The sequence below is a fragment of the Arabidopsis lyrata genome, assembly GCF_000004255.2.
Source record: "Arabidopsis lyrata subsp. lyrata unplaced genomic scaffold ARALYscaffold_6, whole genome shotgun sequence".
NCBI classification, from domain to species: domain Eukaryota; kingdom Viridiplantae; phylum Streptophyta; class Magnoliopsida; order Brassicales; family Brassicaceae; genus Arabidopsis; species Arabidopsis lyrata.
In genome coordinates this window covers 2,592,513-2,618,705 of record NW_003302550.1, presented here as the reverse complement: position 1 = coordinate 2,618,705, position 26,193 = coordinate 2,592,513, and the positions used below count along the sequence as shown (strand labels likewise).

The following is a 26,193-nucleotide window of genomic DNA, read 5'->3' as shown; positions in this document are numbered from 1 at the left end:
GGGTATTTTCTACCCGTTTACACTGTGGAATACATTTTTTACACCATCGGGTATCGGGTTTAGGGTTTAGGGTTCTAGAATCGAGTAAAGGGAAGAAGCTAAATAGTCAAAAGGTTAATCGGGTTAGAGACTAAACCTAAGGGCATTTAAGCGGATCGGGTTTTCGGTTTACACCATCGGGTATCGGGTAAAACCCGAACCCGACCCGATACCCACGGGTAAGCAATTATAGAACCCAACAGTGTAAAACTCACATACCCGTACCCGCCCCGAACCGGTTTTTTCGGGTCGGGTCCGGTTCGGGTACTCGGGTACGGGTTTTTTGCCCAGGCCTAATTGATATGGTCACTCACACACGAAAGATGATAAATTGACTTCTTGATTTTTGGGCCAGTAGTGGAACTAATATTAAGACAAGGTTATTGTAACGGAGAACGAAAAGTTGGGCTTTCTTATAATTTCGATCCATTAGTTTTTGTTAGACCCACTTAATTTGATATAAAGTAGTTTTTTTTTTTTTTTTTAATTTCCATTAATCCATCAAATCAAGCTAAAATTGAGAAGATAATGTCTTTTGGAGCTTGGAGTAGAAATTGTTCTGCAGAGAAAATGGTATATAGATTTGTTCCAGTCGTATTAGCTGCGTTAATACAATGTTTGAGCTGAAAGTGAAGGTCTTCCACCTGTTGCTAAAGAGGATATACAATCATTTTCTCCACTAGAACCAAACGTCAACTTCTAGCTCATGAAAAGTTATCATTGTGTAAAAACATTTTACCGCACTTTTTAAAAACTTGTCGCAAATAAAATATGGTGTAATATACAAAGCATGTGAAAAGCAACAAACTGGACCAATATTATGGATTTATCCTCTTACTTTGACTATTCACTTGATACTTCTTGATAGAAGTGAAACTATTGCCAAATAGAGAAACTTAAAGGCAAGTTGGGAATCCAATGGTAGAGCAGAGATCAATCAAGGATGAGAATGGAGCTCTCTATCATCATCTTCTTGACAATTAAAATACATAAAGTATCAATGGTAGAGAAGAGATCAACCATTGACGCGCGGGAATGAAGCTTCGTAAACGATCAAATACATTTTGAAAATGTGCTATGAGTCCATCAAATGCAAGTTTGGTTCATACTTTTATTAATCACTCAAAATAAAGATAACAGTTGTCATTACTCATTCATTAGAGACGATTGATTATTTGGTACATTAGAGATAGAGCTTGGCTTCGCTTGAATCTTCACTTACAACTGGGAAGAGGTGCACCACACAAACACTTGTTGTGGAAAAAGGAATAAGAATCAAATCTCTGAATAAACTCTCCTTTTGGGATGCGTCCACACAATCTGTTATAGCTAACGTTGAGTAACTGAAAATAAGCTTTGCTCCACTCAGCCGGAATATTCCCTGTGATTTCATTGTGATTCATGTCCAAGTTATTAAGTGTCTTAGCGAGCTTAACCTTGGAGAGATCGAACTGGAACTTGTTTCTTGATATATCAACGATCCATGTCGTTTTTTTAGCTCCAAACAAGATCGAAGCATCGCCTTGAAGCTTGTTCCGGGATAAATCGATGCGGTAAAAGTCGGGATTGCCTAGTGATTTTGGTATAGTACCAGAGAGCTGGTTGTGTGATAGGAAAAGACTAGGGACTTTTCCTGAAAACGTCCCAAATGACTCTGGTATCGGACCTAAATTGAAGTTTAAACTTGTGGTTAGATACAAAAAAAAATACATTTTAAATAGAGACAAACAAAAAACAAAGTTATATACCTCATACCTGTAAGCTTGTTCCTACTAAGTTCAAGATACTCGAGTTTAGGTAATGAAGAGAGAGAACTTGGTATGGAACCATAGAGATCATTGAAGGAAAGGTCAATGTAGTCAAGATTCTTGAGCTGACTCAGAAACTCAGGAACCGGACCTGTGAGATTCGTCCAGCTTAGTCTGAGAAAAGTGAGATTCTTGAGTTTGGCGATAGTGGGTTGGATGTGACCAGTGAGGTTAGTGAGTTTGCGGAAGATAAGGGAAGTAAGATACGGTAAGTCACCGACTTCAGGTGGGATCTGACCGGAGATCTCGCCGTCTTGTATGATTAGGGAAGTGACACGGTGGTTGACGGTAGCGTCGCCGCACTCGAGGCAGTACCAAGAGCAACAGTCGGTTTTGGGATCCCATGAGGCGAGGTGGTAAGGGTTGTTTAGGGATTTCTTGATCTTGAGGAGGGTTTTTTTGTCATCTCTGTGACAGAGATCTTTAGCTAAACAAGTCGTGAGGAGGAGAGTGGACAAGAGCAAGAACAGTGTCATTGTCTTATCCATAGTGTGTTTTTGTGTTTGTGTTTGAGTTATTATGGAAACAATGGTTTGATGATATATAGGCTATGAATTGGAGGGAGCATGGTGCGATACAGATGTAGTAATGATTTTTACTGACTAGACCACGTTTTAAACAAGTTTCGGTGCAGAAATTTTTGAATTTATTTGAAATATCCACTTTTTGGTTCTTCTTTCTCGGGAAAGCACTAAATAAGTTAATACATACTATTAAAAAGATGATTTAAGATTAATGTTGCCCTGCGTCCACAATTTTAAGCGATTCAAAAGCACTCGTCCAAACTCTTTTTTGTTGCTTAATTTCCTTGTAGCTTGATTTTCTTCTTTTCTTGAATTGTAAGTCTTGGGGTTTTCAAAAACTTGTCTGCACCAAATGTGGAATCAACCAACTAATCCGAATCCGACGGTGGGCGCTTCATCTTGAGAAGATGAGAGATACCGGCAATGACGTGAGCACGACTAGTTGGAACTCCTGTTTTGGCCAAAGCTTGTCCATTTTTGTCCAACAAAACGAAGCAAGGAACATACTTTATGTCATAGTGGAGAAGCTGCATTTTAGACAAACAGAAATATGAAATCTTTAAGTCTTACCAATCAAGAAAAAGCTCTGTAATGCAGAGAGAAGAGATAAAGAGCTTAATTTAGTAGACCTCAGGAAACCATTTCTCATTCTCTGCGTCTGCCATTGTAATGCTGAGCCAGTTTGAATTCCTTTTCTCTACCTCTAAAACAAAGTTGAGCAACGAATTGCAGAGTCTGCATTTGGGTGAGTAAAATTGAAGCACTGTAGCTTCTTTCTGGCTAGCTAAAGCAGCTGCAAAAGCCATCTGCTCTGCTTCTCCTTGCTCACAACTACTTAAAGGTTTCTTCTTTGGTCTAAAATTGGAGTTTTGACCAAATGAAGTCAAGGAGCTGAGAGCAATTGAACCAACAGTTTGCATAGATCTGAAGAGCCACGGTCCTTGAAAGTCGCAGACGCTTGAAGATTTGGGATGTTTGTTAGAATCCCAAGGCCATTTCAAGCAAAAGAATGGATCTTTTGAAGTAGACGCGCTCGTAGTCATCTTTGATTCCATCAAGAGTGCCCTTCCACTCGAAATCCACAGCAACGGTGCGATGATGAGACTGTGATTACAAAGCGATTGCGAGAATGCAATTCTGTGACGATCAGAGAAATTTGGGAATTTGGAAGAATATGGAAATTAGGGTTTTCTCTCTCCTCTCTCTCTCTTTTGTTTTCTTTATTTAAACCAATCTGGTTTCACTTTTCATATTCGGGTATAAAACCCAAAGCGAATTGAGAACCATACCAAACCGTAACTCAAAGATTCCGTTTGTATCCTTATTTCCCCTGTTTTTGACTTTTTTCCATTAATGACTACTATACTATACTATACTAATCCATCAAATCAAACACTTTGAAAATGTGCTATGAATTCATCAAAGGCGAGTTTTGGTTCATGTTTTATTAATCAATCCGAATAATATTACATATTTGTCTATATTGACTCAAATAGATTTTTTCGAAATCCTAGAGACAAGCTTGGTTCACTTGCAAATTTCAAGGGGAGCACCACACAAACACTTGTTGTGGAAATAGGAATAAGAATCAAATGTCTGAAGTTTCCCTCCTGTTGGGATATGTCCACACAATTTATTGTAGCTAACATTGAAGAATTGAAGAGGAGTTTCAGTCCACTGAACCGGAATATTCCCTGTGATCCCATTGTGGTTTAAGTCCAAGATACCAAGTGTCTTAGGGATCTCAACCTTTGAGATATCGAAGTTGAACATGTTTCTTGATAAATCAATGGACCATGTCGTTTTATTGGCACCAAACAACATGGAAGCATCACCTTCGAGCTTGTTCCGGGAGAAATCGATCCGGTTAAAGTCGAGGTTGCCTAGTGATTTGGGTATTGGACCGGAGAGCTGGTTGTGTGATAGGCGAAGGTCAGGGACTGTTCCTGGAAACGACCCAAATGACTCTGGTATTGAACCTACAACAAAGAGATCGTTGTTTAAACAAGAAACTCGATGATTGAAAACAAGGAAGAGAGAGTTCTTTACCTGTAAGTTTGTTCCTGCTAAGTTCAAGGGCCATGATATTAGGTAACGTAGAGAGTGAACTTGGTATGGAACCAGAGAGATCATTGAAGGAAAGTTCTAAGAACTCGAGATTCTTGAGCTGACTTAGAAAATCAGGAATTGGACCCGTCAGATTTGTCCAACTGAGCCTGAGGTACTTGAGGTTCTTGAGTTTAGCGATGGTGGGTTGGATTTGACCGGTGAGGTTAGAGAGTTTGCGGAAGACAAGGGTCTCAAGATACGGCAAGTCACCGACTTCAGGAGGGATCTGACCAGAGATCTGGCCGGAGAATATAGTTAGGGCGGTGACGCGGTGGTTAACGGTGGCGTCGCCGCACTCGAGGCAGTACCATGAGCAACAGTCGGTGTCGGGGTGCCACGAAGCCAGGTGGTAAGGGTTGTTTAGGGATTTCTTGATCTTTAGAAGGGTGTTTTTGTCATTTTGGTTACAAAGATCTTTAGACAAAGAGATCGTGAGGAATGTGAACAAGAACAAGAGAGACGAAAGCACTGTCATTTTCTTATCCATGGTTGTGTTGGTGTGTTTGGTATCGGTTTTGAATTTTTGATGAAAATGTAATGATACATATATATGTACTATATAGTGAGTGATATAGACTTAGAGAGACGGATTCGATTTGATCTCTGATTACACATGGAACGTCATAATAGTCAATACATATCATATAGTCAAGATGTCGGCGTTGAAATTGTTTGGGTAATGCAATTACGCGTTGTTTATAGTTAGGCTATAACTGGTGCAAGTGTGAAGCGAGTAATAGATTTATCACAAACGGCTCTATTGGGAGAAGTGATAAATCTATGAACAAGTAAGAGCCTAAGTGTGGGCTTAATTACTCTCAATGAACGTAAATGAGGCCCAATTCGATCATAGTGGGCACTATGACGATCCCATTCTCAAAAAATAAAGTTTTATTTAAAACAAACATAGCATTACACATTAAAAAAATATTAAGAGCACTTCCATCAATAGTGTCTCCATGAGACATCCATAATAAAAATAAATCAAAAATAAATAAAAAATAATTTTTTAATCGAAAAAGCTGAGACACTTTGAGATAAGTTTCTCATTTGAGATATTTTGAGACTCTCTCTCTCATACACATGTCACTCATATATTGGTTTAACAATTTTTTAAAAAAATTCAATTACTCTAAGATTTATAATATCAATTAAATAGTTTATAAGTTACTATTTTTTATTTTTTATTTTTCTACAATTCATAAAATAAAATTATCTATATATTAAGTTCCATTATACAAAAGTTTAAACTATTTATTAATATAATTTTTAATTGATATTAGTAAAGTTTAAATTAATATTTTTAGTTAATAAAAATACTATAATATTAGAAAATAAATCTGAGATGAATAATCTCATATTTTGTCAACATTTTGATATTTTGATAAATAATGTGTTATCTTTTTTCATTATTTATAAAATGTCCAATATAACTAAAATCTATATGGCAAAAGTTTGGCGCATCATCAAGTGAAGAGTAAAACATATATTATCTATTTTGGTTTTGTATGTTTTTTTTTGCATTTTAATTTATGTTATCATGGTTTTATATGTAATTTTGTGTTTAATTTATATATCTTTATTATGGTTTTATATGTTTTTTAAAATTCAATTTATGTTTAATTGTGGTTTTAAAAATAATAGTCTCTTTAATATATTATTTATAATTAATAGTACTATTAATTAATGTTTTTAAAATTATTAATATTATATTAGTTACTTCTATAAAAATATAATTATTTTGTTTGAATGACTATATTTAAGATATAATTTGATATGTTTAAAAATATTATTGAAAAATTAAATTTAATATAAAAATATAAATATTATATTGATGAGACACCCATAGAGATATCTCACCAATAGAAGTAAAATTTTAGTGTGAGTTTCTCTAAATAAATTAAACATAAAAATATTAATATTATATTGGTGAAACACTCTATGGGTGTCTACCATTGGAGATGCTCTAATACTAGTTTACAAATGATGATCTACACTCGTCCTCTGTATCTGAACCACAATGTAAAATGTCTAATGTTCACGCCAAGTCTAAATGACAGCTGCCTTCTAAACTTGATCGTACCATTCGGCTTTGATTTCGTTGTACATTATTAAATCGTATTTGTGAACCAAACTAAACCGAGAAAAATGGATATTATGTGTGTGTGACAAGTCTATCAAGTTGATGCATAAGTGAACATATAAATTAACACATAATAATATAGTCATCATTACTAAGCATCATTGAGGCAGCAAAAGCAGACCACTAAAGTTGTATCCTTTCCAACTTGATAAGTTGGTTCATAAAAAATAAATTAGCCTTCATAAAAGGTCCAAAAAGAATAAGCATTCCAGTTTTTTTTTTTTTTTAGTTCACATACTAAGTAAAAATGTTAGAACCAACTTATAACTTTTTTGATAAAGAACCAATATAAGAACTTATTCCACACCTTTTTTTTTCTTCTTCTTTTCTCTTTCTTTTGGGAGGTTTTGAATTTTAGGCAAAGTAAAGTCATCTTCGTTGGTAAAAACATCCCTAAAAAGGTTTCTTGTAAATTGTGTAGAACTCATCTAAAAGTTTATCTGTTACATGATTTTCAAAAAATTTGAGAACATCCTCGTAAGAGTAGCTCATTTGCTATTGTTGAAACCTGGTCACATTAAACAAATGCAATTGAGTGAAGAACCGGTTCTGGTTTGGGACAACTACAAAGGGAAATGTCGATCCAACTGAAGTTGGTTTCATCTCTGGTTTAGGGTCGATTTAGTCTTGGTTCACTAATTCTTTTTACCAAATTGTTTAATAAGCTCTAGTGCGGACATTAGAATTAAAAATGGCGAGATAATAAGGTAATGATGTTACTCAATCAAATAATAATCAATTCTTAGCCTGCCCTCTTGCTTTTTATGAAAAAGTTTCAGACTCGAAAAAGCTATTTTTTAGATGCTTATTCCAATCAGACAGAAAGAAAGAAACACTAGAGATATATATGCTCACAGGGGAAAGTTTGTGTTGTAAATGTTTTTATAACATATTTCTAATTATCACCTTGGCACTGAATATATTAGGATATCTGTGAGTTCTTGTAAATTTATGTTTACTTGTTTTATTATATATTTTTATACAAGATTAAAGCATGAGAAAGTGTCGCTTGATGTTGGGTTTGAGTGTTTTATCCGTGGTTTATTCATCCTTGAAATTAGTCAGGCCCTTTGGCTAATATTTGGTGTAATATTTTTAAGTGTGAGAGAATCTACTATTTCTACCTTTGTCACTGCTGCAACAATTTCTTAATGTACATAAAGACTTAACGAAGAATCTGCTTCCCTATTTAATAAAACGAAGATAACAAAAAAAAAAAGAATCAGCTTCCCTCTAAAAGAAGGAGAAAAACAGAGCGAATAAAAGTAAATTTTTTTGGTTCTTGCTTTTATTCATTTGATTCTTCTTGTTCTGTGTAATAGAATTGTTTCTCTTTCGTTCTCTCTCTGTGTATCAAACCAAAATTTGACTATGCAATACGCTTAACTTCAAAACAGAGAATCTTATGGCAACTTCTTCAACATCTTTCTCAAGGTACTACTGACTAATTAAACGCATCATTCTTTACATATATGCATGTTCTTGAAATATTGTTGGTCCATATAAAAATAGCTCTGTTTTTTTTTTAAGTTCGTATAATATTGATATCTCTTTCATTGATTTTGTTTGCTATCTTCTTTATCTCATCACTTACTCTGTATTTCTCGTTTTGGTATTAATCCTTCACTTACCTTTGCAAAAGATGATCCAAGCCATTCTGTGTTTTCCTGCAAACACTTGCATGAGTTCATGAAACAGAACAGGGAGACAGAAGCTTAGATTTGCGTCGACCACTTTAGTATATCGTTTAAATCAGGTAAGAATCTTATCAATTATCTTGTTTAAGATTGAAAGTAAATTTCTTAACACTAATTATTAAGATTTTAAATCAGTTCTAATTAGATACATTAGTTTCTTTACATCCAAGAAACTGGTTTTGTCTAAATCATTTTTTCCTGCAGTTCTCATATTCTGTTTTTTTTTTTGTATGTCAAGTGCTGAATCAAAGCGTTTTTTGAAAGAAGCAGAGAATATTTTGGTTCAAGTAATCTATAACCATGGCAGCCAAAGATGGAGCTAAGAGCCAAGAAGACTATAAGCTTAAAGACATGAAACCAGAGCTTGGAGAGAGATGGCCACATGGAGGACAACGTGGAGGAACCGGATGGATTGGCAGTGAACGAGCTGCAAGCACATACGACCTTGTTGAGCAAATGTTTTATCTCTATGTTCGGGTCGTCAAAGCCAAGGATCTTCCTCCAAACCCCGTCACGAGCAATTGTGATCCTTATGTGGAAGTGAAAATAGGAAACTACAAAGGAAAGACTAAACATTTCGAGAAAAGAACCAACCCGGAGTGGAATCAAGTTTTCGCCTTTTCAAAAGACAAGGTCCAATCCTCTACAGTCGAAGTATTTGTGCGCGATAAGGAGATGGTTACAAGAGATGAATACATCGGGAAGGTTGTGTTTGATATGCGTGAGGTTCCTACAAGAGTTCCTCCTGATAGTCCACTTGCACCACAGTGGTACAGATTAGAAGATCGCCGAGGTGAAAGTAAGAAGAGAGGAGAGGTTATGGTAGCGGTTTGGCTTGGGACGCAAGCTGATGAAGCATTTCCTGATGCTTGGCATTCGGATGCTTCCTCTGTTCAAGGAGAAGGTGTCCAAAGTGTGAGGTCTAAAGTCTATGTATCTCCCAAATTGTGGTATTTGCGGGTTAATGTCATCGAGGCGCAAGATGTTGAGCCTAGTGACAGGAGCCAACCACCTCAAGCTTTCGTTAAGGTTCAGGTTGGGAATCAGATTCTGAAAACAAAGTTATGTCCTAACAAGACAACAAATCCGATGTGGAACGAAGATCTTGTTTTTGTAGCGGCAGAGCCATTTGAAGAACAGTTCTTTTTGACGGTAGAAAACAAGGTGACACCAGCTAAAGATGAAGTTATGGGGAGGCTGATCTCACCTTTGAGCGTCTTTGAGAAAAGATTAGATCACAGGGCTGTTCATTCCAAATGGTACAACCTCGAAAAGTTTGGGTTTGGTGCCCTGGAAGGAGACAAGAGGCACGAGCTCAAGTTCTCAAGCCGAATCCACCTACGAGTTTGCCTTGAAGGCGGTTACCATGTAATGGACGAATCAACTCTGTACATCAGTGACGTGAAACCTACGGCAAGGCAACTGTGGAAGCAACCTATTGGCATCCTTGAAGTAGGAATCTTGAGTGCTCAAGGGCTTTCGCCCATGAAAACAAAAGACGGTAAAGCGACAACAGATCCATATTGTGTTGCCAAGTATGGACAAAAATGGGTGAGAACAAGAACCATCATTGAGAGCTATAACCCTAAATGGAATGAGCAATACACATGGGAAGTGTATGATCCTTGTACAGTTATCACACTGGGAGTTTTCGATAACTGTCACCTTGGCGGGAGTGAGAAATCGAACAGTGGAGCCAAAGTGGATTCGAGAATCGGGAAGGTAAGAATCCGATTATCGACTCTAGAGGCTGATAGAATCTACACTCACTCCTACCCTCTTCTTGTTCTGCAAGCAAAAGGGTTAAAGAAAATGGGAGAAGTCCAACTAGCTGTGAGATTCACTTGTCTATCATTGGCTCACATGATCTATCTTTATGGCCATCCTCTGCTTCCAAAGATGCATTATCTTCATCCATTCACTGTGAACCAATTAGACAGTCTTAGATACCAAGCAATGAGCATTGTTTCAGCGCGGTTAGCCCGAGCAGAACCTCCTTTAAGGAAAGAGATCGTAGAGTACATGCTCGATGTTGATTCACACATGTGGAGCATGAGGAGGAGCAAAGCTAACTTCTTCAGGATAGTCTCTGTGTTTTCAGGCTTGATTGCTATGAGCAAATGGCTTGGTGACGTCTGCTACTGGAAGAATCCATTGACGTCGATATTGTTCCACGTTCTCTTCTTTATACTGATCTGTTATCCGGAGCTGATACTCCCGACCACATTCCTCTACATGTTCTTGATAGGTCTCTGGAATTTCAGGTTCAGGACACGCCATCCTGCTCATATGGACATAAAGCTCTCATGGGCTGAAGCGGCTAGCCCCGATGAGCTAGATGAGGAATTCGATACTTTCCCAACTTCAAAGGGACAAGATGTTGTGAAGATGAGGTATGATAGGTTAAGAAGCGTAGCGGGTCGGATCCAGATGGTTGTTGGAGACATTGCAACGCAAGGAGAGAGGTTTCAAGCTCTGTTGAGTTGGAGAGATCCGCGTGCGACTTGCTTGTTTGTGATTTTTTGTCTTGTTGCTGCGATGATATTGTACGTGACGCCTTTCAAGATCATAGCTCTTGCGGCTGGGATGTTCTGGATGAGGCATCCTAAGTTCAGAAGCAAGATGCCGTCTGCTCCAAGTAACTTCTTCAGGAAATTACCTTCAAAAGCAGATTGTATGCTTTGAATGGTACAAGTTCTTTGTGGCTTCAGGTCCTCTCTGCTCGTAACTTGTGTTTCTTTTGTTCGTGTGTGTTTGTCTGCTCTGTTTTTTATTATTTGTTCTGTTTGGTTCTGTTCTCTATCATGTACTGTGTTGTTGGGTTTTAGTCTAAAACCCAAAACTAGTGGGCTTAAAGGTTATAATGATCTGTTTGTAATCTTTTTCCTTTTCTGAAAGAAAAGAATTTCAATAGAAAACTTTACGTCCTAAAACAATTTGTCGTCACACATGTATCATCTGAATATCTGATTGCTGGTGTATACTTAGAAACTTTTTTGTTTTTCCAAATATTTAAAATTGGAAACTAAATCAATCTCGTTTGTTGCGATGTAAAATAATCTTTCTTTTTGGTTTGACCATGCATGTGTACTAATGTACACTTTTATCAGTCAAAAAAATAAAAAATAAAAGAGTTGAAAAATTAACTGGTGACAGCAAAGACATGAAAAGTAAAAGAAGAAAGAGGGCGTTGAACCCAAAGCAAAACGGTACTGATCCCAAGTCCCTGACGGTATCCAACAAAACTCACCATTCGTCACCTTCCTCACTTGTCAATGTTACAATTTGACCTAACAAGTAAACAAGTCTTGCATGCAATTGCAATTGTTGCCAGCCTTAACTTTTTGTTTCCTTTTAATAAGCTTTCATTTTCTTAGAAACAATTAGTATATGTTCTTGTGTTTGGAATTGAAGATCAAGTCTAACTTTTCACTTGCAGAAGGACGAATTGATTAGAGGTATGTAATACTTGTCTATATAATCGGCATCTTAATTAAAAACATGTAGTAAGAATCATATAACAAAAAGAAGCCAAACAATTTTCCCTAATTGCACTGTATTTGAGTAGAGAGACAATATATGATAAAGAGGTCAAGCTGGCTAACTAATCAACCTATTCTCTTGTTTCTTTTTTGTTTTATTTCCTTGATCATCAGTTGTTTTAGTATCATCCGTCTTGCCGAGGACGGGCTAGCCAGAGAGAACTTAGAGCCTGAAGACGGTGGAAGTACTCCGCTACGGCTAGAAGACACCGTGCTTCTTGACGGGTCGTCAACAATTGGTTCAGCCTATGGATCGTTTGGTGCCTCAAATTATCCGCCTGTAAGTTTCTAATGTATTAGTTCAAAACTAAATAAGAAAGAGAAAACGGAGATCTAGTATTTTTTTATTTTTTTTTCGTAACGGAGATCTAGTAAAAACAAGCAAAATACAACAAAGTAGTGCTCATGTTATTGAGTAAGACCAGTTAACTGACATGGACCATCAATAATAGTCTAATAAATCGAAGTATAATAGACTAACTAGAAGAAAAAAAATAAAAGACTTAGCATTATTTTTTATACTTCTTGGTATATGTTAAGTGACTAAGCATTATTTTGACAACTAATAATCCTATTATAATAAATCACAAGTCACTTTCCAAATAACTGCATATCTCTCCATTTGACACATGTCTTAAGTCTAAAATTTTACTCTTTTACCTTTTTTTTTAACACCAATTTACGACAAAAAAAATTAAAAAACTGTTCTTCTTCACTATATTTCCCAGAATCTCTACAATATCTTTTTGAAAAATCTTTTTGACTCAATGTATATACAAAATACTGTTACACAAATTTATAACTAATTGCTAAAGAAAAAAAATACAATTTGCTAATCATTTGAGTAAAAAATAAATTTCTACATTGATTTAACCGCGCAAAGCGCGGGCTATTAAATTAGTAGTCTATAAACATTATGTATTTTGTAGAAATTGAAATATGAATCAAATGATTCAGCTGCATGACCCGAAATTATATGGTTGATTGACGACTAAAGCCGGTTATTCAACATGTTGATCGAGCAAAAATCAAAGATTGTTACTAACACTAATAAGAACACGACACCAAATTGTCAAAAAGGTGAAACCGTGAATTCCATACCCTCGGTCCCACGCCATACTTCATGATACTTTGATCACTATTTTTTTTTTTTAATAAAGGGTTAAAAAGAAATTAGAATCACTGCTTATAATCAACCTATTATTAATCCTACCAAAAAAAATCAACCTATTATTATGATATAAAAGTAGACACAAATAATGAGGAATCAAATGTAAGTGAAGGAATTATTCTCAAGGAAGTGTTTCCGGAGGATGGGATACTTGGGCAGTTACGTCCATGAGACCATGACATCATGCAACGATATGGGCTCCAAGCATTCCATGTTTTTTTTGATAAGAGCATTCCATGTTTTTATTTGATGTGATATATTATAGATACCTAATTATATGTATTGTATACTTTTGGACTACATATATTTGAAAATATATACTTAATACATACTTTCATGGTGCCAATTGTCACGTGCGTTTAGAGAAGTTTGAATCCATTACCCCTTTTAAGTAACCAACCCCACATTTACCACCTCTTTTAAAATTGGAACCTTTCTCCAAATTGTGATGAGATGGAAGGTTGTAAGCGACTATGCGTGAAGCTAGCTAAACTTGATTTTTTAATGGCTAAACAATTTAGAACTAATTATATTGATAAATCATTAAAAATGAAAGATGCCAATTTGTATATGCATGAATCTTGTATAAAATTAATTAGCCTAAATGCCCATTTGCATGTAGAGTATAGGCTTATACATTAATACACAAGCATATATATTATTTATTTCATAAACTTGCCTGTCCTAAACTAGTAAATGATTAAGAAAATAAATATTAAATTAATAAACTTAGTCTTCTAAGAAAAGCAACCCGACCAAGTTGATATAAGACAAGAGAAGTGTTTGTTAGATACCTACTTGCATAAAATCGGAATCAAGAGGCTAAATACTTTTCATTTCATATACACATACAGTATATATTAGTGCATAATTATCAAGTTTGCAAATTAGTTTTGACATACTCTTTAAAATCAACCACTTTTTATAATAGTTTTAAACGAATGTCCTCTAACAAATTATGGCCGACATTATACCTATATATGAGTTGTACACAAAACATACACACACATACAAACATCTATATAAATTAGATAGCGTGTTATAACAACCAAATATATCAATATATAAGTATATGATAGTTGTGTTTAATAAGGAGTAGTTCAAAGAATCATAATATGTACTCCTAGTCTGATTAGAACCACATATATCCTCTAGGGGTCCACTTGTATATCATCTCTATAGGTATTTTTATATAAAAATTAAAGATTGGTATATTGATATATAATTGCATATATACTTTAAATAAAAATAAAGATTTAGAGGGTACCTGGAGAACGAAGCCCTCGAGAGCAGAGAGCTTGTTGAGAGCTAAGGACATGTGTGACATGAAATTGGATAGATGAGGAGGAAGTGGTGCGGAGGCAGGCGGGAGAGAGTCAGAGACAATGCTATCGGAAAGTGATTGATTCAATGCCTCGAGGCCTTGCGAGAGAGCCTCCTCGGCCTCTTGTGTGGACTGTTGCAGTCCACATATCCCAACTATTTGTTGCTCCGTCAGTGGTTCTATCTGGTTCACAATCACCTGCATGCATGCGTTTCAAATTAATACATACAGGTTGAGATATCGAGGATTAACAATGGTCGTAATGGATGCATACAGAACGTTGAATGCATTAAAGTGTGTAGTGTACTATGCACGAGTTACTAGCTACACCCAAAATCTCTTCTTTCCTTTTTGTTTTCACTAAAAAGGATATAAGATTGAGACATTGCCAAAGGTCTTGTCAGTATGCACACCATCCATATATTAATTTATATTCTAAACCCTAAATCTATTTTCTGATTTCCATTTTTTTAATTGTGTTTTTTTTTTAATTCTCTAGTATTAGTAATGACATGGCAAAACGATTGGCTATAATCTGTTAGGTGAATTTAAAGGTTTACCCCTGTTCATCATCCAACGAATAATGACGAGCATGCTAAAAAGGTTTTATATAATTGTTTTGTTTTGTTTTATTATGGTCGTGTCTGTTGAATTTCATGGTGGTTTATGTCTATCTCTCTCACCTATGGACCATAAAACGAAAAAACAGACAGACACTTTCTTTTGCATTATGCCAAAACCTAACCATTTCTAGAGATACTTCACCATCACACACAATTGCATGCATTCTTTATTTGTTTTAGAATTAATTTTCCGTGTACCTTTATTATTGTCGTAATATAAAGAGATAGACATATATAGGTTGGTTTTATACATATAGAGTCCACCCCATGCAATGATATGTATATATATATACGGTATACCTCGTCCAACAATATTACTATAGTCTATGTCTTGTCTGTCTTATCTATTATTACTATACCGTACCTCTTTTACGAGAATAAAAGACTAATTTAAAAAAAAATTCTACATTTTATTAATATATTGAATAAAGTTGGAAGTACTATATTCTGTGCACTGTGCACACATATATGTTCGATATAAATAAGTAATCCACAAATTGATATATTAATGATTGTATCCTGGAATATTTTAGGTTATAATTAAGATAAAATTTAAAGTGATTAGTCTTCAAGTAAAATTCCAAAATTTTAGGATTATCTATTGATCATATTTGATTAGTTTACAATATCATCATAACTAATTATTGTGTGGGTGTGGCTCGAATAGAATAAGTAAAAATCTATAAAAAAACCTACATATATTTATAAGAAAAAATGAGATGTACCTTAATGATCTCCGATGGACGGAAACCACCCATCCACAAGAAGCAACGTTCGGCTGGAGTTTTCCATGCTCCAGAAATAAGGTGGAAGACATCGGTCTTAGCGACCATGGCTTTGAGGTTAATCAAATGGTCATAATGAGCTAAACAAGTGTCCACAAACATCCTAAGCTCGTTCTCGGCCAAGTGCTCTTGTGTCGCCACCCTTAGTTCGTTTAATAGCCTCTGCTGCTCCTCCAACCACCTCGCATATTCCATATCGAACACCGCTGCTTCTGCTTCACATACATTGCATTTACTCAATATCTCATTCTCTCTCGGTTTTTAAAATTTACGGTTTCTATGTCATCACATGTATATATGAAACTATTAACGTACCGGAGCTGATGTTGCCAGGGCCAATGGGTAGTCCACCTTGCTGTTGATCTCCTCCTATAAGAGATCCTCCAAAGAATACGCCCTAAACATAGGAAATCAAATTGGTACATTTTAGACTTTAGGTGAAATATAATATATATGAAAAACATGTTCAAATGTTTACTTGGGATCTGGCCCGTTGAATCTCTTGTTCTAGTTGGGTCAGTTTGATCCTACATGACTCTAGTTGCTGAACATAAGCCTGTCGTAATTTACCAAAGTGAATAACGTTATAAATTATTTTGGATATAAAACAATATTTGCAACTTACAAATATTGAATGCTGACCTTTTTACGTAATCTGCTTTTTCTTGCTGCTTCTCTGTTTTGTGCTAGTCTTCTCAATGTCTGTTGAGAAATTAAATTAATAAAGAAACTATCAAAAACAACCCAAAAGCTATTAAAAAAAAAAAAAAAATCTTATTTCTGCAGTTGTATGAATACACCCACTTTAGGGTCTGACGATTTCGGTATGTCATGGTCCGATGAGGCAAGACCCTTGCGGTTTCCTTCCTTCTGCCATAACATTTTAGATATGACCCATTAACTTACAAAACGACCACAACAAGAAGTCTAAAAACTATATTCGATTTATACCTTGACAAAGTAATTAAATGATTTAAAATATATAAATGGATAGAGACCTTGATGGATTTAGAAGCTTGAGGAGTTTGAAACTGAGAATGATTGGTCAAGTCCATGGACGGGTCAGAAGATGGTCGAGTGGAACCACTAGGTTGAGCAGCCGGAACTAATCTTGTACTATCGGTCTTACCAAACACATTATATAAAAGAACCAAAAAAACAATCAAATCACTACTCAATAGAAAAATGAGAAACGTATAATAATTGGTCTGACTTGATATTATATGAAATAGCTAGTAGTTGCGCTGACATTATATTAAATTAGAAACAGAAACCAACTAAAATTGGCATATATATAGAAATATAAAAGTAATCATTATTATTATTACATTGTGTGTAGAAGAAGGAGGTGGCTCTATGTGCATCGGCTGAGATGGGAAGATGTTGAGCGTCGATGGAGGTCTCATCGCCAAATTCTCTGCCATAAGATTCATAGATGAGTCATGTGACCATGTATGGGAAATGGTCTAGTTATAACAAGTCATGTCTATAAATATATGAGTGGACTAGTTCTTCTAATTAGAGAGAGAGAGAGAGAAAGAAAAGGGTTTAAAGAAAGAGTTAGAAGTGTAAGAGATATGGTTTTGAAAGATTTGATGTCTGAAAAGAGAGGATCTGGTCAAAGGCTCAAAGCTGAAAGTATAGAGAGTACTGATGGCAGAAGAAAGATTGAAATCTGTTTGGCATGCTTTTGCTGTGACTCTCTTTCTCTCTCACCGTACCTAAAGGGAATCTTCCTTATCTGCTGAAACCAAAACCAAACCCCAATTCCCAAAAAAAGAAAGGAGAGAGAGAGTGCATACGAGTTGTGTGATGATGATGAGGTAAAGGAGGAGCAGTTGATGGAGGATCATGATGTCCTTGTCCATCAAGATACAGGAAGAGTGATGGGTCTATCTCTCCAATATCATACCCATCTTTGTTCCTGCATACATAAAGCTCTCTTATTAAAACCATGGGGATCATCATCAATTAAAAAAGTCATAAAAATAGTATGTGACTAAAAATTACATGAAGTTTCCATGGGAAGACGTGGCAGAGGATGATGATAAGTGTTGTTGATGATGATTCTGGTGATGACCTTGCATTTGATGATGAAGAGAAGTCTATCTATATATGGGATGATGTTTGAGAGAGCGTGTGTGTGAATGATAGTAACAGCAGAAGATGATGAAGAGAGATAGATTTGATCTTCGATCTCTCTTATGTTTTGGTCTTCTCTCCTGAGGCAAAGCTGATGATATATGATGATGATGATGACGGTGCTTTGATCACTAGAGAGATGAGATATATCTTCTTTAATTCTTGTATATTATTTTTCTTTCTCTATATTCTTGGAAAGAGATAGAGATTATGTAACGGAGCATTTAAAGCTACTTTGGTGTTTTTTTTCAGGGAGAGAGAAGAGACTAGAGAGAAGAGAGGTCGGTTATATTGAAGTGGAGAGGGTTCAAAGCTTAAGAAGGATATTGGCAGAAAAATGGAGATTGGAGAGAAGAAGCAAAAGACAAACTCCTTTTTATTTTTTTTATTAATTATTATAATTTTGTAAAAGTTTCTTCTACCTTAAAATATTAGAAGACGACTTTTTTTTTTTTTTTTTTTGTATGAAACCAAGAAAAATATTCTGATAAAGCGGTCAAGAACATGTCCTTTTCCATCCCCTCTCTTCTTCTTCTCTCTCTAGTCACATTGCTGATAACAAACTTGTATAAATATTTTTTGTTTGTTTTCTAAACTACAATTATTATATTCTTCGAGTATTAGATTTTTTATTTATTTTAAGATATAGTTTTCAATTCCATCGGATATAATATTATAAGAAAATTATTTCGATATTTAATGATCCACTAACCGGTTTTACATTCAATCTATATGACGAAAAAAAATATATATATTCAATCTATATTATGCGATCGATGAACTCGGATTATCAATATATTGATTGAATATTTTTGTTTGTATCTCTATCTACTAACTGTTCCATTGTACTTTGTTTGAATGGGCACTACTCTATATATTGGTCTAGGTTTGGTTTTGGTTAAGCTACTTGGTTTGATAAAATTGAGCTGGTAAACTAATTTGGATTTTCTTTTCTACCAAAAACACTCAAATATGCATACAAATAATTCCCTCAAAACAGTTTTAACTTGTAACAAAAAAATTAAATTCAGTAGATTAATCCGTAAAACCGTGGTTACTAGATAGATCAGTTTATGTTAACCGCGGTAATGGACCAACCAACCAATACCAACCCATATAAAACCAGTAAACAATTTTGATCTGTTTCGGACCGGAGTAAATTGGTTCGGTTTGTTCGATAACCGAATTCGAGATTTTTGATGAGACCGATGAAATTATTATGCGTTCTTGTTTAGTCTCGAAGAGCACGAACTCAGAGACCAAAACGTTAAACTGAGAGAGACTCTTCGGAGATAATTTCCCCAGAAAGCGTCTAAGGTTTCCCGTAAAATTAAAAAAATGCCGACACAAGACGATGTTCAAAATCTTCCAATCGACATCACCTTCTCTCGTCTCGGTGGTAATGCAGAACTGTCAATTACGAGTACACGGAATTTTTAAAATTTGGATTTTTTGTTGGATTTCTTTTTGTGTTCTTCGTTTGAATTCGAATCTGCTTTGGTGATTACTTTTCTTAATTTGATTTCAATTTTGTTTGATTCGAAGAATGGTTGGTGGATCGGAAGAGAGTTCCGGCGGATTGGAGGAAGAGGGTTGCTGCGATCAGAGTCAAAATCTTAAAAGAGTTTTCTTCTTTGCCTAAAGAGATCGATCCATTCTTTCAAACCCTAGATCCTGAAGGTTTAAATTTTTCTAATTTTTTTCTTTTATCAGTTTGGCGAATTTTCAGGCCTTAAAACGAATTCATCTTTATTTGCCCTTTGGTTCTCAGCTCTCACTTAAAACTTAAAGTGTTAGTCTTTTGTTTGAGAATGCCAAAGAGACTTGATTTGCATCTTTGTGAATACCATAAGCTTGTTTGCTGTTTGGTTATGTCTGATGCTTGCTGATTAGGAGGGCCTAAAGGCTTAATGTGGTTACTTGTTGTTTTGCTTCCAGTGATCGGTTACTTGGAGGTAAAAAAGATATATGAGATTCTCCTGAAGACAACTCCGGAAAGCCGTAACATCTTTGGTCGTCTTTCGGGTGCTTCTGTAAGGAAAACTCTCTCTGTTTCGCACTTTTGTTTGTGTTCTTTGTCTAAGCTGTACATTTTGTGATCTGTTTTTTTTTTGCTCTTTTTAGGGAGTTTGGGAAGCAATTGTTCGTGCGTTTGAAAAAGATCACATTTATCTTGGGGAGGCAGCTCAGATAATAATTCAGAATGTCAATTACGAAATGTTAGTTGCTTTCTTGCATTGCTCTACTACTTGATTTTACCTAGCGTCTCTCTACTTTGGCATTTCCCAAATAATTTTCTTTTTCCAAAACATGAAGCCCTTACCTGAAAAAGCAAGTGCAAAAGGTTCAGCAACAAATGGCGGAACTTGATCGTAAAGAAGCTGATATCAAAAGGAGCGTTGCACTCTCAGCAACAAAATACGAGGATGCTTGCCGGGAGCTTGGACTGCAGGTTTAGTTGTAAACTTGGCTTGATTTCATCCATAGGTTTTTTTTAGAAGGATCACATAAAGTTTAAACATCTATAATATCAGGGAAACAATGTGAGGCGTGAGCTTTTGGAGACTGCGAGTTCGCTTCCTAATATCTTTAGTAAGATTCTGGAAGTTATCAACAGTGACTCAGTAACAGGGGCAATGGAGTACTACTCCGCCTATGTTAAAGCTGTTCATACTGAGAAAGATGTAAGATCACTCTTAACTTTACTCTCTTTCTCTCTAAACTTTTGGTCCTTTTGTCTTGGAGGTTGAATTGACCGGCTTCTGATCTGTCTGCAGAAGCCTTTGAGGATTGTCTTACAAAACTTGAAAGACATTCGTGAAAACCCTCCATCATTAAGCGTTTTGGGGGGCTCTGACGCTCTTGATGCTGATAATACTCAGTCGTCTGAGAATGCAAATGGTACAGATGCGACTGCAGACAGCATTGATTGGGATATTACGCTTGATACTGCTGAGATAGATTGGGATGTTAGTATGGTAGAAGAAGTTGATAGTGTAAACGATCTAGGTTCATATGAAATTGTCAATGCCAGCGATATTCCTGAGAATTCTCCATTTAAAGTGGAAGAAAGCCAAGGCCATGAGGTTGATGTTTCTGAAATTTCTTGGGATGTAAGTGTTGAAACACCTCAGGTAGAAGAAATAGGTGATTCAGCTTTGCTAGAATCAAATCAGACACAGTTGACAAATACTACAACCCAAGTCTTAGGGAGTGGAGGAGAGAGGAGCCAGCTGTTGGAGACAGAATATAGGAATAAGATCCTTGATGATTTGTATGAGGTACTTTTCTTATCCCTGACTATCTAATGCTCAGTTTAATCCTGGAGATGCTTCTTGAGACACTTCATGTGGTTTCTCTTGTGTCAGGTCAAGGCATTTTTGAACCAGCGTTTAATAGAGCTGAGAAATGAAGATACTCTCTCCTTGCAACACCATGTGCAAGCAGTCGCCCCCATGGTTCTTCAGCAGTATTCTCCTGAAACCATAGAGCCAATGGTGGTTGACATCTCCATGGCCATTTCATTGCTAACAAACAAGAAATCTCGGGATCTGATCATGATTCTCAACTCCAAAAGGTACTTTAGGATAAAGAATTTCTGCCAGGGGATCACAGTGAGTATCACAGATGTATTTTCTTGTTGTACAGATTCCTAGATAGGCTTGTTTCAGAGCTGGAGGAGAAGAAGCACCGTGAAGTGAAGTTAAGAGAGAGCTTGAAAGATGTCAGTAGAAGACGCATGGAGCTGCAGAATTCGCTCTCTTCTATATGGCCAAAACAGGTACGCTCATGTTCTTAAAAAGCTTGTTTTGGCTAAAATGTGAATTAACAGTGTCAGAATTATCAAAAATTTTGAAATGGAAGGGGCTATCTAACTAATTCTGTTTATCGATTTTGGTGTTGAATACAGGAAGCTGCACTTTCGAAGACAAGAGAACTGAAGGAGCTATGTGAGACAAGTCTCTCTTCCATGTTTGATGGAAGACCTGTGAATATAAGAGGAGAGATCAATACATTGCTGAACGCAGGGGTTTCTGCTTAGTTTGATCTTTGGGATTGGCTAGAAAACTTAGTTTCAGAACACCAAGTGACTCTTGTTTCTTACTTTAGGATTTTGCCTTGTTTCAAACTCTTCTTTATTTCTATTATATACCAAGAAATTTCCTTTTACCAAGACTATTATGTGTAGTATTATCATCATATGCTAAGAACTATTCTTTTGACAGTAAAGTATATGTGTATGAAGAAGAGATACAGAAAATGGTCAAGAGGAGAGGTAGCTGAAGGTAGGAGAGGAGATGAAGCGAGTGCGTGATGAGCAGAAAGATTTACTAAAAGGGTCGGTCTTGTCTGCTACACTACTGCTTGCTTCCTTGTTCTGTTTCTGTATCAGTGCAGTGAGGGCTTCCACTATTTCTGAAACCGCTGGTCTGAACTCCTTCTCTACCTGCTTATGAATGAATGGTTAGTTAATGTAATGATCCTGAGTGGAGAAGCTCTATTTGACCATACCTGAGTGCATAGGGAGATTATGTCTGCGTATTGTGAAGCGACTCTTGAGGAGAATGTGCCGGCTATGCCCCCATCAATCATCTGTTCTAAGCTTCGCCTGTCATGCAGTCTGGTTGATGCCCATTTCACCAGTAGCTGTTCTCCTCGGGGACGTGAGCTGCAACATCCATCAGAAAGGGTCCAGCTTAGCTTAGCTTAGGTGTCAATGATTATTGTTAGTATGTGAAACGCTTGTGTACCTGTCAAATGCTTTCCTTCCTGTTAACAGTTCCAAGAGTAGCACTCCCAGTGCATAAGTGTCACTCTTTGTGCCACTGCTTCCTGGTTGTCCATGTTCTGGTGCTATGTAGCCAGTGTTTTGTATCGCTATTTCTGAAGCCTGCTCTAAATATCAACTCATTAGGTCTCTCTCAGTCAAAAGAATCAAGTGATACATCAGATACTGTCTTACTTACCCGAAGTTTAACACTGTTGCTTGTAAGTGGCCTTAAACTAGCAAGCCCACAGTCAGCAATACGAGGTGTAAGTTCTTCGTCAAGTAAGATGTTTGTTGCTTTCAGATCGCTATGGGCTATAGGAGGGCAAAACGACGAGTGCAAATAGCTGAAAGGTTTTGATTCATCAGATAGGGAAGAGTCAAAATAAATAACTGCAAGGATATGGAATAGCTACTACTAGTTTGAGAAGATAGGATACTTACTCCAGAGCTCGGGCAACTCCAATAGCAATGCGGAGACGCAAGCCCCAAGAAAGTGGCTTGTATACCTCATCATGCATAGCATTGTACAACGACAAATGCCCAACATACTCATAGACAAGAAGATGCTCTCCATTCTCAATGCAGAAACCGAGAAGTGTAACAATGTTTGGGTGTCTTAGTTTGGAGGCTGTCTGAAGTACTTCAGTAAATTGTTCCTCTTCATGTAAAGACAGCGAAGACATTGGGATGTTTCTGACGACGGCAAACTGTTTTAACAAAACATCAATGGATGAGACACATATAATAATATTCCCAATTTTGAATGTTTGAAGAGAGAGAAGAGAGATATACCTGACCATCAGGCAACTTTGCTCTGTAAACAGAACCAAGAGGACCCTCTCCGAGTAGATTTTCCTCGCTGAAACAGTTAGTTGCCAGTTGAAGCTCTGCAGCTGAGAAAAGCTTAGCGAACGATGGATATTGACATGTGGCAGAGAAGCTCTTTCTTCTTGCAGATTTATCGATTCTGACAGGTGGAGAAGGTAAATGTCTGAGCTGTGGAACTGGTGGGGGCTGGACCCTTTTCATCTGTGGGTTATCTTCAGTTGCAACAGGATATTCTGTTACATGTAAAGGTAAGAAATCAGCACCGAGGAATCAGAATGGCCATTTTAACAATGAGGGGAGAGACAAGCATATATCACCTCGGCTTGTACTGACTGGAAGAGAGTATGCTGTGCTATTGTTGCTTATGTGACTAGCAGCAAGGTTTTGTGCTCGTCGATGATTCATGCGGACTGCGAAAAGTGCAAAGAAAGTTCCCAGCAAAGCTAACCCACCAACCAGTAAAAAGGTACTTCCTGCTCCTATGCCTTTCTTCTTCTTTTTGACCTTCTGAGGGCTGGGAAAGTTCATAATGGCACTTGACTCTGTTGTTGGATAGCCAGTAGCATTTTGTATCAACGGCCTGACGTCCAAAGGGAACTTCCAAGGTTTATAGTTGGGCTCTACATGGAACTTGTTTCCCCAAATCCTGCTCAGGAAAACACCAATGATTTTTATGAGTCATAGGCGTCTGAGCCAATTTATGAGAAGGGGGAAATATGAAACTCACCACAGATGAGGAATGGACTGAAAATGACTTGGGATAATACCACTGAACTGGTTATCTTCGATGTTCCTGAAGACATATGTTGAGGTCATAAATAAAGGAAGTTCAATGAAATGGAAAATCAAAGCACAAAGAGAGTGAAACTACAGGTCAGCTAAAGGAAGATCCGCGAGATAGATGACTGATCCTGTTAATCTGTTGTTCTGGAGGTACCTGCAGTTTTGTTATCACAGCATCAAAACTGTTATTAGGTTACACCAACGTGCACAAAGAAGATAGCAGATAAAATTTCCAGATACTGACAGTGAAGTCAGATTCATTAGAGTTCCAAAAGAGCTCGGTAGATCTCCCGTCAGGTTATTGAATGACAGATCCCTGCCAAAGTCAATATTATTTGAATATGAGTGGGTATCTTGCATCTACATATGGTGATGGAAGAGTAACAGAACTGAGCAGAAGACTCACATTTCTTTAATCTGTAACCCAGAAAACACATTTCCAAGAGGTCCAGATAATGAATTATGGCTCAAATTTCTAGAAGACAAAGGAAGCCATTATTTAACAAATCAGTACAAAAGGAAAGCAATGTGATGAAGTATTTCATAAATATCCATTTGGGATAAGCCACTTACAGAGACTGAAGAGATGCCAAAAGAGGTAAGGAAAAAGGGATACTTTGGGTCAGATTATTGTAAGCCATGTTTCTGTAATCAGCAAACAACGAAAAGACTCGTGAATTGCACTAGAATATATGCTTAAAAGATGAATGCACTTGCATAAACACTTACATATGAGTAGCGTTTGGAGGCAAGCCAAAAGGAATTTCGCCTTCAAGGTTATTGAAGCTAACATCCCTAACACAAAGGAAAGACCAATTCTTTGAATAAATGTCAACAATACAATGACTCTGTATCGCAATGAAGTTAACAATCAAGAACCAGGAAAGTTTGCTTACAGAATCTTCAAATTGTGGAGATGTTGAAGCTGGTTTCCAAGGGTTCCCAAAAGCTTTAACTCTCTCAGTTGTCTGAGATAGCATGAATCAGATTTTGCTCGAGCCGGACAAAAGAAAAAACCGAGGAAAAGGGTTAACAAGGACATTACAGGTCTACTATAGAAGAGCCAGAACAAGAAACTCCGATCCAGGCTTCTCCACATGGATCTCCACCCTCCAATCTCCATCCTCTCAGCTTCTCTGGATTTCTCAGAGACTTGTAGAGATCTTGAAGAGCCAAAACTACACGGAGAAACACAAATAAACAACAATATCATATAGTCATTTTGTCGAACAGGTTTTGATCAAGTAACAGCGAAAGATCTAAACTCGCGATCAAACCTAGTCAAGAAAGGACTTCTGTGTTTATTCCGAAGGACATCTAAAGTCGATTCCATTGACCTTTTTTTTAAACAGAGAAGAACGAAGAACAAGAATCTTAGCTAAGACTGAGAAAAATGAGACGAGAGTCTGGAAATTACCTTCAAGCGGATCAGTATCAGTCTTCGCCAGCACAAATAGAATCGTCGTGAACAGAATTGTAGCGAGGAATCGCAGTTGCTGTTTGGTTTTCATCGCTAGAATCTCTCTCGACTCCCAGAAATACTGGGTGCTTTATGCAGAGAAGTGATACGTTTAAGCTCCGTCGTCTAACGAAAGGAGAAAAGAAGAAAAGAATGGTGGAATTTTCTCGGACTTTCTCTCGCTTTCCGGGAAAACAACCAGAGAGAAAACTTGGAAGAGAGAAGATCAAAGAAGCGCTTTAGTGAGAGACATGGAACTGAATAAAATGCCAACGCGCGAATATTCCACGTCAGCAAATACAGTTACGGACGTTGGAGTCAACTAGTCAAACTGCTGTGCCACGTGGCCTTTCTTTTTCTACGATTTTCTTAAAATATGATCATATGCTAATATTTGAATAACCTTATTTTCTCTCTTTATACCTTAATCTTCCAATGAGTTTCC

General features: G+C 36.7%; 7 protein-coding genes and 1 long non-coding RNA gene across 10 annotated transcripts; 3 read left to right on the top strand and 5 right to left on the bottom strand.

Moving 5' to 3' along the window:
• Window positions 1-1,125: 1,125 nt before the first annotated feature.
• On the bottom strand, window positions 1,126-2,423 carry LOC9307306 (polygalacturonase inhibitor 2). The gene is made up of 2 exons (XM_002871190.2): window positions 1,795-2,423; window positions 1,126-1,705 (listed from the first exon to the last, which is right to left on the bottom strand). Exons 1-2 carry the CDS (start codon window positions 2,333-2,335, stop codon window positions 1,254-1,256), a joined length of 993 nt encoding a protein of 330 aa, XP_002871236.1. The 5' UTR covers window positions 2,336-2,423; the 3' UTR covers window positions 1,126-1,253.
• A 53-nt stretch (window positions 2,424-2,476) lies between these two features.
• Window positions 2,477-3,693, bottom strand: LOC9307305 (thiol:disulfide interchange protein TxlA homolog). Its single transcript, XM_002871189.2, has 2 exons — window positions 3,001-3,693; window positions 2,477-2,898 (listed from the first exon to the last, which is right to left on the bottom strand). The coding sequence occupies exons 1-2, from the start codon at window positions 3,424-3,426 to the stop codon at window positions 2,740-2,742; spliced, it is 585 nt and encodes a 194-aa protein (XP_002871235.1). The 5' UTR covers window positions 3,427-3,693; the 3' UTR covers window positions 2,477-2,739.
• Window positions 3,694-3,786: 93 nt separating this feature from the next.
• On the bottom strand, window positions 3,787-5,199 carry LOC9309351 (polygalacturonase inhibitor 1). Its single transcript, XM_002871188.2, has 2 exons — window positions 4,421-5,199; window positions 3,787-4,350 (listed from the first exon to the last, which is right to left on the bottom strand). Exons 1-2 carry the CDS (start codon window positions 4,965-4,967, stop codon window positions 3,899-3,901), a joined length of 999 nt encoding a protein of 332 aa, XP_002871234.1. The 5' UTR covers window positions 4,968-5,199; the 3' UTR covers window positions 3,787-3,898.
• Window positions 5,200-7,865: 2,666 nt separating this feature from the next.
• Window positions 7,866-11,238, top strand: LOC9307304 (FT-interacting protein 1). Of its 2 annotated transcripts, none has more exons than XM_002873236.2 (3): window positions 7,866-8,057; window positions 8,266-8,379; window positions 8,591-11,238. In XM_002873236.2, exon 3 carries the CDS (start codon window positions 8,621-8,623, stop codon window positions 11,003-11,005), a length of 2,385 nt encoding a protein of 794 aa, XP_002873282.1. In that variant the 5' UTR covers window positions 7,866-8,057; window positions 8,266-8,379; window positions 8,591-8,620; the 3' UTR covers window positions 11,006-11,238. The 2 variants fall into 2 exon arrangements, with proteins under 2 accessions (XP_002873282.1, XP_020878975.1); XM_021023316.1 differs by having other exon boundaries at window positions 8,559-11,238.
• Window positions 11,239-11,753: 515 nt separating this feature from the next.
• Window positions 11,754-18,547, bottom strand: LOC9309350 (transcription factor TGA10). Of its 2 annotated transcripts, none has more exons than XM_021023320.1 (11): window positions 17,776-18,547; window positions 17,568-17,689; window positions 17,094-17,182; window positions 16,764-16,889; window positions 16,570-16,635; window positions 16,408-16,467; window positions 16,244-16,321; window positions 16,081-16,162; window positions 15,706-15,980; window positions 14,301-14,555; window positions 11,754-12,140 (listed from the first exon to the last, which is right to left on the bottom strand). In XM_021023320.1, the coding sequence occupies exons 1-11, from the start codon at window positions 17,850-17,852 to the stop codon at window positions 11,988-11,990; spliced, it is 1,383 nt and encodes a 460-aa protein (XP_020878979.1). In that variant the 5' UTR covers window positions 17,853-18,547; the 3' UTR covers window positions 11,754-11,987. The 2 variants fall into 2 exon arrangements, with proteins under 2 accessions (XP_020878979.1, XP_020878980.1); XM_021023321.1 differs by having other exon boundaries at window positions 15,706-15,977; window positions 17,776-18,543.
• On the top strand, window positions 12,054-17,455 carry LOC110227772. The gene is made up of 2 exons (XR_002331453.1): window positions 12,054-12,142; window positions 17,105-17,455. It is a non-coding gene; the product is annotated as an uncharacterized LOC110227772 (long non-coding RNA).
• A 582-nt stretch (window positions 18,548-19,129) lies between the features above and the next one.
• Window positions 19,130-22,137, top strand: LOC9307303 (CDK5RAP3-like protein). The gene is made up of 10 exons (XM_002873235.2): window positions 19,130-19,306; window positions 19,453-19,587; window positions 19,846-19,940; window positions 20,032-20,126; window positions 20,224-20,359; window positions 20,442-20,591; window positions 20,685-21,188; window positions 21,276-21,484; window positions 21,556-21,688; window positions 21,818-22,137. Exons 1-10 carry the CDS (start codon window positions 19,246-19,248, stop codon window positions 21,947-21,949), a joined length of 1,650 nt encoding a protein of 549 aa, XP_002873281.1. The 5' UTR covers window positions 19,130-19,245; the 3' UTR covers window positions 21,950-22,137.
• LOC9307302 (protein STRUBBELIG-RECEPTOR FAMILY 2) lies at window positions 22,079-26,125 on the bottom strand. Its single transcript, XM_002871186.2, has 16 exons — window positions 25,707-26,125; window positions 25,335-25,467; window positions 25,186-25,257; window positions 25,019-25,084; window positions 24,863-24,934; window positions 24,696-24,764; window positions 24,534-24,605; window positions 24,378-24,443; window positions 24,234-24,299; window positions 23,824-24,152; window positions 23,471-23,739; window positions 23,120-23,385; window positions 22,875-23,022; window positions 22,659-22,798; window positions 22,420-22,576; window positions 22,079-22,354 (listed from the first exon to the last, which is right to left on the bottom strand). Exons 1-16 carry the CDS (start codon window positions 25,798-25,800, stop codon window positions 22,172-22,174), a joined length of 2,202 nt encoding a protein of 733 aa, XP_002871232.1. The 5' UTR covers window positions 25,801-26,125; the 3' UTR covers window positions 22,079-22,171.
• Window positions 26,126-26,193: the final 68 nt, after the last annotated feature.

Bases quoted from the DNA above. Each gene is read 5' to 3' on its own strand.
- LOC9307303 (XM_002873235.2), top strand. From the start codon at position 19,246: ATGCCGACACAAGACGATGTTCAAAATCTTCCAATCGACATCACCTTC. The intron at 20,360-20,441 runs GTTTAGTTGTAA...CTATAATATCAG, and splicing joins GCCGGGAGCTTGGACTGCAG to GGAAACAATGTGAGGCGTGA. The intron at 21,189-21,275 runs GTACTTTTCTTA...CTCTTGTGTCAG, and splicing joins TCCTTGATGATTTGTATGAG to GTCAAGGCATTTTTGAACCA.
- LOC9307305 (XM_002871189.2), bottom strand. From the start codon at position 3,426: ATGGAATCAAAGATGACTACGAGCGCGTCTACTTCAAAAGATCCATTC. The intron at 2,899-3,000 runs GTCTACTAAATT...TCTAAAATGCAG, and splicing joins ATGAGAAATGGTTTCCTGAG to CTTCTCCACTATGACATAAA.
- LOC9307306 (XM_002871190.2), bottom strand. From the start codon at position 2,335: ATGGATAAGACAATGACACTGTTCTTGCTCTTGTCCACTCTCCTCCTC. The intron at 1,706-1,794 runs GTATGAGGTATA...ACTTCAATTTAG, and splicing joins TAGTAGGAACAAGCTTACAG to GTCCGATACCAGAGTCATTT.
- LOC9307302 (XM_002871186.2), bottom strand. From the start codon at position 25,800: ATGAAAACCAAACAGCAACTGCGATTCCTCGCTACAATTCTGTTCACG. The intron at 24,935-25,018 runs GTAAGTGTTTAT...TGCTGATTACAG, and splicing joins CCTCCAAACGCTACTCATAT to AAACATGGCTTACAATAATC. The intron at 22,799-22,874 runs GTAAGTAAGACA...TATTTAGAGCAG, and splicing joins GCAACAGTGTTAAACTTCGG to GCTTCAGAAATAGCGATACA.
- LOC9307304 (XM_002873236.2), top strand. From the start codon at position 8,621: ATGGCAGCCAAAGATGGAGCTAAGAGCCAAGAAGACTATAAGCTTAAA.
- LOC9309351 (XM_002871188.2), bottom strand. From the start codon at position 4,967: ATGGATAAGAAAATGACAGTGCTTTCGTCTCTCTTGTTCTTGTTCACA. The intron at 4,351-4,420 runs GTAAAGAACTCT...TCTTTGTTGTAG, and splicing joins TAGCAGGAACAAACTTACAG to GTTCAATACCAGAGTCATTT.
- LOC9309350 (XM_021023320.1), bottom strand. From the start codon at position 17,852: ATGCAAGGTCATCACCAGAATCATCATCAACAACACTTATCATCATCC. The intron at 15,981-16,080 runs GTACGTTAATAG...ATGTATGTGAAG, and splicing joins CCCTGGCAACATCAGCTCCG to CAGAAGCAGCGGTGTTCGAT. The intron at 12,141-14,300 runs GTACCCTCTAAA...AGAAACTTACAG, and splicing joins TCGAGGGCTTCGTTCTCCAG to GCGGATAATTTGAGGCACCA.